Source organism: Trachymyrmex cornetzi, unplaced genomic scaffold (genome assembly GCF_001594075.2).
Source record: "Trachymyrmex cornetzi isolate Tcor2-1 unplaced genomic scaffold, Tcor1.1 scaffold718, whole genome shotgun sequence".
NCBI classification, from domain to species: domain Eukaryota; kingdom Metazoa; phylum Arthropoda; class Insecta; order Hymenoptera; family Formicidae; genus Trachymyrmex; species Trachymyrmex cornetzi.
This window is the reverse complement of record NW_017300046.1, coordinates 64,603-72,989: the sequence shown is the minus strand read 5'-3', so window position 1 is coordinate 72,989 and position 8,387 is coordinate 64,603. Positions and strand designations below refer to the sequence as shown.

The following is an 8,387-nucleotide window of genomic DNA, read 5'->3' as shown; positions in this document are numbered from 1 at the left end:
AAAAACCAGATCGATTTAAATGAAAATAACAGATCTTGCTCGGTTTCTGCTGTCAATCTGCTGTCAAGTTATGTCAGCAGACTTCGCTCGGTTTCTGCTCGCAATATGCTATCAGATTCTGTTTGATTTCTGCTGCCAGTCTGTTTGCGTAAAATGTTAACAGTATTTGTCGGCAGAACAGGAGCAGAATGCGACATCAGTCGTGGTTAGTCTGCTAATATCTCCCGATCAAATCTGTTACCTGTCGATATCCTGCTAACATTTTGCTATCTGGGTCATGTGCAAGTCAATGTCCAGATAACAAAAACTTCAGAATCGATACATAAAACACCTTTTATTTTTAAAATTTGGATCAATTAACCGCGTGACATATTGTATAATAATTAAATAATTGCATGGGACTGAACTAATTCGGTATCAAATCTTCAAGAAAGATGTTTCGCGACAATATCAAAGGGTTCTCATCTTATAAGATACAGCAATTCCTATCGGAACGCTCACGATCTTGAAAATGTAACCGAGTCGCGGACGGAGTACTACTACTGTTGCTGCGCGAGTTTGAATGTTGCGGAGGCGGCAAAGATTGTTGACGGTGACGCAATGCTGGTCTCAAATCATATTCCCACTTTGCTTGGATAAGAAGTTGTTCAAACATTTGGTTAATATTAAGGTCGTCTTTTGCAGATACTTCTACAAAGCCATTTTTCCATGTCGTGGTTACAAATTCTCTAGTTCTTTCGGTCTCCACCTATAATCAATCCATTTTACACTATTGTAAACAATAAATATGTGTAACATGTAACGTGCGCACTTTATCAGTTTTATTTATTTTTTAGTACATTTAAGTTTCCTCTTAATTTTTTGTCACAGTTTTAATTCGCCATAAAATTTGTAATACTTTGTGTCTAAATACATCTGTGTCTAAATACCGTATAATATATAGGCAAAGTTAAAATTTGATGTTATTGTACGCTTGTTTAAGTTAAGAGTGTTTAAATTCATATAACATGTTTATGTTCTTATTATTATTTATATTATTTGATTTATAAATATTCCTTATGGAGGAATATTTTTACAAAGGAGGGAAAGAGGGGTTAATTTCTGTTCACAAAGGTGTAAATATTAGAAGTTGTGTTTTTTTTTGTAAACGACCACGCACGATTTATATGTAAAAAAGTGTTCAATCAATTCGCTTAAATTTTTTTATATATTGTGGTTCTTGCAGCCCTAATGGAAAATCTCAAGTTACAGGGCATTTCTATGTCTAGTTTCTGAATTAAAAATATTTAAAAGTCTCTTTTATGGAGTCTGTTCGTACGTTCCACACTGAGAAAAATGATTTTGTTATAGGCAGTGTTGTGCAGTACCTAAGTACAAGTACCTAGGTACTGTAACTAGGTACAAATTTGTGTACCTAGTAACTGTGCCGAGGTACTTTTTTTTTCTGATACCTATACCTATACCTAGGTACCATTTCTTGTGTACCGGTACCTATATTTAGGTACACTTTAGTTATTTTTCGGATCCACAACTGCTAAACTGAAAACTTACCATCTGAACGCAACGAACGCAACCATTGTGATTGATTCACTATGATCGGGGATCGGGGCCTACGGAGTTGGTAACAGTGATGCGCAGACCGAGAGAAGGTACACACATACGTACACCCAAGGACTTCGATTCTTTCCCTCGAGAATTTTTACAAATTTAGAATTGACCACCTTTCTACATTAATGCTCACAGTCCGTGCGCGATTAACGATACGATTAAACCTAATGTCCGTGTATAACTAAATTCGATGGGGAAAAAAAAATTTGTACAACTAAATTCGATGGAAAAAATTCATTAAATTAAATTAAATTAAATTAAATTCATTATGTTTATTCATAATTTTTATTATTAAACAAAAAAATTATGTATGTATACATAAAATATATGTATAATAACTCAATAATAACTTAATTTTACATGCAGATACATGAAATATATTCATTATATCTAACAAACAAGCTGTCGAAATTGCATTTTGACGTCAAAATAACGTTAGAAATTCATCGTCATTTTATCGTCAAAATGCAATTTATCCTCTCTTAAAATTGCCGTGTTACGTTTTTTTGATGCCTCTTTTCGTTGAGGCTGTTGTAGTCTTCCGATTTTGATTCCGGGGTTTAACTTCACAAAAGTAAGGTTATATGTCACGTCTCATGTATGTCAGACAGACACTATAGACGACCAATCTATAGTCAACTGGATCTGATCGTAAAATCGCGGAACCAATCAGCGATAGGCACATGTATTGGCTTCACCCTCCTTATACCCACTCTAATCCGAACTAAAAATTTGAAAATTCAAAATGGTTGAATCAATATGGCGGATGGAATTCTTAAAGGTCTTTCGATTACAGCCAAATTTCGTATAAGGGGGATTTAGGAGTTGCTGATCTCGAATCCGGATTAAAAATTTGAAAAATGACTGAATCAATATGGCGGAGGAAAATGCTAAAAGTCTTCCAATTTCAGTGAAATGAAGCATTAGAAGGTTTTCGGGGTTGTTGATGCTGAATCTGATTTTAGAATTTGAAAATTCAAAATGGCTGAATCAATATTGCGGACGGAACTCAAAATTCACAGATTGTAGTGAAATTTAGCAATTAACGGTTTTTAGGATTGTTAATTTCTGTTGAAATGTAGATTTTGGGGTCGCCGATTTCGAGGACAAATATTCGGGAGTGAGAACCATACAACAAAATAAATTTAAGCCTAACTAAAATAGGGACGAAAGAAGAATACAGCTTTTACAACCGTAAACAAAGGAAAGTGTAATTTCAAATTGTATAGAATTGATTGATTTTAAAGTACATTGATTAGGTTTAAAAATAAAAAGAAAAAATGAATATTTTATACCTGTATTCAAAACTTGAATAAGTATGTAAAATAATATAAAGAATAAGAGTCAACGAGTGATAAATAAGAAAAGTTTATAAAAATCAAGATAAGATCAGGGTCATGTGAGGTCAGCGCGCGCATGAAATGGGCTAGTTCATGTTAAAAATAAAAGCACCTATTAGATACCTTTAAGGTACATTTAAAATACCTGTACCTGTACCTAGGTATTTTACTTTTTTAGTACCTGTACCTGTACTTAGGTATATTTTTTCTAGAGTACCTGTACCTGTACCTAGGTATTGAAAATAGAGTACCTTGCACAACACTGCGGTTATAGGAACAAATCAAGGGAAAGCAAATGTGATATTTGTTAAAAAAAAACGATCGATTTGTTACGATTGCAAATTAATTCGTCAATGTAACAAATAATTAATAGTATTGCTAGCAAATAAGAGGCTCATGTATATACGAGTACATAAGTCGTAGACGGTTGCAGGGTCTCAAATTGTAAGAAATTAACTAATTCTAGTCAAGTATTCTCCCTATATTTGACTGTGCTTGGTCAGTTTTTACGACTTAAGACTCCACGATCATCTATGAATTCTATGTAAACGAGCTAAAGTCTATCCAAAAGATAGGTCAGATTCTATATAGTTTGTTTCTGTTACTAATAATTAGTTGGTATAGCAGACTAGCAGCAATCACAACAACATAATTTGTTGTCACGTATTTATTTAACCGATCACCGGTTAAAAGTACTGGTGGCTTGCTAAATTAACAAAATCCTTTCTCTCAGTGCATGATGTGAACTAAAAGATGCATTACTCTGTTTTCAGTTTTCATAACGATTATCTTCAAATTCTTCCAAACAAAGAAATTCTTATAAAACATTTAACAACGTTTAAAAAACCTGAATTTTAGTCAAACCGACACCGAAAACCAAAATCGAAAACTAAAAAAAAGTTTTCGGTCGGATTTCTGGTTTCGGTCCGACTAAAATAATAATTTCGATCCGACTAAAACTCACCTCTTTTTCTGTCCCTACAAGATCGATTTTGTTACCAACGACCACAATCGGAATTGCTCCTTTCGTGCTGTGTATCTGGGCGCGGAGTGCTTCCACTTCGAGAAAAGTATTTGAATCATTTACGTCGTAAACTAAAATAAAGGCCTCAGCCGTTGTTATGAAAAGCTCTCTCATCGGCGGGAACTCATCGAAGTTGGATAAGTCTTGAAAATCAAATCTTATATATTTGTTTCCATAAACATTAAAATCCATAGGATGATTGTTCCCGACCATCTGCTTATACTTTCGGCTGAAAGTATTATACACGAATCGTTTGATAATTGCCGTCTTGCCGACTTTTGGTGGGCCCATCACAACAATTGTATGCCGAACCCAACTTTCGGACGACTTTCCACTATTACTGTGAGATTTCGTTGCTTTCTCATTTCTGTAATAGTAGTATGTATTCGTTACTAACTTGCACGTTGCTTTAAAAAAATTTTTTCTTAATCTTTCATATAATGAAATTTTTCTTTTTAAAGAAACCTGTTTTGTTTCAATAATTCTTATTATATGAACGTCTCACGAGAGTGACAGAGAGAGAGAGAGAGAGAGAGAGAGAGAGAGTGAGTTCCGCATATTATTTAAATAAATTAATTTAATTAAATTTATGACAGACAGAAGAAAACTCTCTCGCATTACCTGATGTTCTTTGTTGTTCCATCCTTCTGTCCTTCTTTCAAGTGTGCTGAAGGATGTGGGCGGAAGGGACAGCCAATTTGACTCCCACTCATTTTTTTGTACCACTTCTATTAAAAAAAATTTACGTTTTATTTTCAGAAAAAAATTAATTAAAAAAAAATAAATTTTATATTTTAACTAACTGTAAAGAACATTATATATCAATAAAATTATTAATTTTAATCCTTACTTCGAATAATATATTGTAAACACTAAGTATAAGCGTATTCAGGCCTATGACGGTCAAAGCTAAATCTTTTTTGCCTAAATAATTCACAGAGAATTATCTATATCCTATACATGTACATGCATATAAACCATACTTTTGTAGTTATTCAAACTGCGCGCCGAAATTTTTCCGAACTTTATCTAACGCAATTAAACTACTGCAATAATATCATAAGTTAAATTAAATTGACAATGTGCTGAAAACCTTAAATAAATTTATTGCGAGAAATATTACTTTGGCCGGGACTTGAACCTGGATCTCTTGTATTCCGTACGAGCCTCCTAACCCCTATTAAGTTGGACCCCCGACCAGCACAAAACGAGTCCGGACATATTGAAAAATTTAGTGCTCTTTTGTTGCTAATTAGTTGCTTCAGAAACAATTTTGTTGCTCCTACCGTTCCGCAGTAAGAAAAATAAAAAATGAGTGGGTCCAGCTTAATGGCAAGCTGGACCCCTCCATAGTAAAAAAACGTACACAGAGCTGCAATATCAAAAAAACAAGTACACCAGATTTTGTTGCTTTTTTGATGCTCCAGAATAGTGCCAAGAAATATCAAAAAAATTCATTGTTAAATAAATATCCATAAATAAACAAAATTGCATCGTCACACGTAGCAGCGTCATGATTAAAAGGTACATGTACAGAGTTAGTTGCTCGCAAGTTTTTGGTACCAAAATGTTCCTTGTAACGTATACTATCGAAATGTACCCATTTCCGATTTTGTTGCTAACTATAACACATGAAAAATAATTAGTTTATCAGCATCGGCGCACGCGCCGAGCAGTTTATTCAATCAAACATTATTTAAAGAATTCGTTGCTCGCAAGTTTTTGGTATCAAAATGTTCCTTGTAACGTATACTATCGAAATGTACCCATTTCCGATTTTGTTGCTAACTCTAACACATAAAAAATAATTAGTTTATCAGCATCGGCGCCCGCGTCGAGCAGTTTATTCACTCAAACATTGTTTAAACAATTTATTGCCCACAAGTTTTTGGTACCAAAATGTCCCTTATAACGTATACTATCGAAATATACCCATTTCCGAATTTGTTGCTAACTATACACATAAAAAATAATTAGTTTATCAGCATCGGCGCCCGCGCCGGCAGTTTATTGAAATATACATATATTTCGACAGTATACGTTACAAAGAACATTTTGGTACCAAAAACTTGCGAACAACAAATTCTTTAAACAATTTTTGAGTGAATAAACTGCCGGCGCGGGCGCCGATGCTGATAAACTAATTATTTTTCATGTGTTATACACGGAAAGAATTTTCTTTTAAAATTTACCCTGAAAATATGGTGATTGTGGTACAATAAAATATTAAAAAAATTTTTACCATGCACTTCAATAAAATTGATCAAACTTATTTTATACTTTATTGTAGTTTTATTAATGAATGAGAGAGATTTATATTAAAATTCTTCGAAATACACACACACACACACACACACACAATGTTGTCCCACGACTGTCATATTTTCAGGGTAAATTCTAAGAAAAAATTCTCTCCGTGTAGTTAGCAACAAAACCGGAAATGGGTATATTTCGAAAGTATATATTACAAAGAACATTTTGATACCAAAAACTTGCGAGCAACTAACTCTGTACCTTTTAATCATGACGCTGCTACGTGTGACGATGCAATTTTGTTTATTTATGGATATTTATTTAACAATTGAATTTTTTTGATATTTCTTGGCACTATTCTGGAGTAACAAAAAAGCAACATAATCTGGTGTACTTGTTTTTTTGATATTGCTCTATGTATGTTTTTTGACTATGGTGGGGTCCAGCTACCCAGGTAGCAAGCTACGTCATTTTGACGTCATTTTGACGTCAAATGACGTCTTTTTGACATCAAATGACGTCATTTTGACGTCAGCTTGCTACCAGGGTTGCCATTAAGTTGGAACCAGGGGTTACAATCTCCTATTGTTCTTCGTGTACCACCGTTTGCAGCGCCGCCACATTCTTACAGGCCTCAGATACGAACTAAATCTGCCATCTTGTCACGAGGTCACATCTTCTTAACCTTCTTAACACGCAAAAGTGTAAGTTAGTCGATTTAACCGAGTGATGTAAAATAAAAAGTAAAATATATATAATATAAATCGGCTAAATCGACTAACTCACACTTTTGCGTGTTAAGAAGGTTGAGAAGATGTGACCTCGTGACAAGATGGCGGATTTAGTTCGTATCTGAGGCCTGTAAGAATGTGGCGGCGCTCCAAACGGTGGTACACGAAGAACAATAGGAGATTGTAACCCCTGGTTGGAACCACCCATTTTTTATTTTTTTTACTGCGGAACGGTAGGAACAATAAAATTCTTTCTGGAGCAACAAAAGAGCACTAAATTTTTCAATATGTCCGGACTCGATTTGCGCTGGTAGGGAGTCCAGCTTAATAGAGATAGCGTTCTAAGCCATTAGATTACATAGGACGCTCGTACGGAATACAAGAGATCCGGGTTCAAGTCCCGGCCGAGGTAATATTTTTCGCAATAAATTTATTTAAGGTTTTCAGCATATTATCAATTTAATTTAACTTGTGATATTATTGCAGTAGTTTAATTGCGTTAGATAAAGTCCGGAAAAATTTCAGCGAACAGTTTGAATAACTACAAAAATATGATATATATGCATGTACATATATAGGATATAGATAATTCAGTGGGAATTATTTAGGCAAAAAAGAGCTTTAACCGTCATAGGCTTGAATACGCTTATACTTAATGTTTAATTCTTTTCGGTCCGAATAAAAAAATCTTATTGAATATATTGTAAACTTTCTTTTTTTGTTCATTAATGTTTGTCTGGAAACGTGTTAACAATTGAAAGAAATTTCAATGAGAAAAAATCCAAGAAAGGAAAGAATAATTAATGAAAATACATAACTCAACATTTTCTACCGTCTCTAATTTTACTAGGTCTGCGGAAAAAAGTAATGAACTAAAGAAATTACTCTTTTTATATATCTTATCTATACAAGTTTATTATGATAAAAATATATAATTAGTATTTTCTTATTAATGCTGATCTACACATATTAAATTATACTTTAATAAATTCCCAGGTAGCACACGTATGTTTTATATACGTTTCTTAAACATATCCAATGTTTCATAACCGTTAAGCATCAATAAGAAACGTTTCACCGGAAACGTTTTTAAAATTATAATTTAAAAAAACGTATTTTTCACGTATTTTTTAATTGACACTGTGTAATATTTTAGTATGAAACATTATATATACAGAAATAAAATAAATATGTTTTATAAATAAACAGTGTATTCATTTATATAAATATATTTTTTTTCGAAAAAGAAAAGAACAGTGTTTTTTTTCGTTTTCTAAAAGTTCGCTTTTGTACGGAATTAATAATAAAATAATAGGTATTAGGTGTTAAACACTTAATTCCTATCGCTCGCTACTAAAGGGCTCTGCCTCCAGCTGATGAGTTTCGACGATGAAGTCACATGTCTTTTGTAGTTTAGAACATCGCTGAAAG

At 33.4% G+C, this 8,387-nt stretch overlaps 1 protein-coding gene across 1 annotated transcript; it reads right to left on the bottom strand.

Annotated features, from left to right (window-relative positions):
• Positions 1–466: 466 nt before the first annotated feature.
• LOC108767671 (ras-related protein Ral-B) lies at positions 467–4,685 on the bottom strand. Its single transcript, XM_018517648.1, has 3 exons — positions 4,594–4,685; positions 3,913–4,339; positions 467–748 (listed from the first exon to the last, which is right to left on the bottom strand). Exons 1-3 carry the CDS (start codon positions 4,683–4,685, stop codon positions 467–469), a joined length of 801 nt encoding a protein of 266 aa, XP_018373150.1.
• Between the last annotated feature and the right edge of the window lie 3,702 nt (positions 4,686–8,387).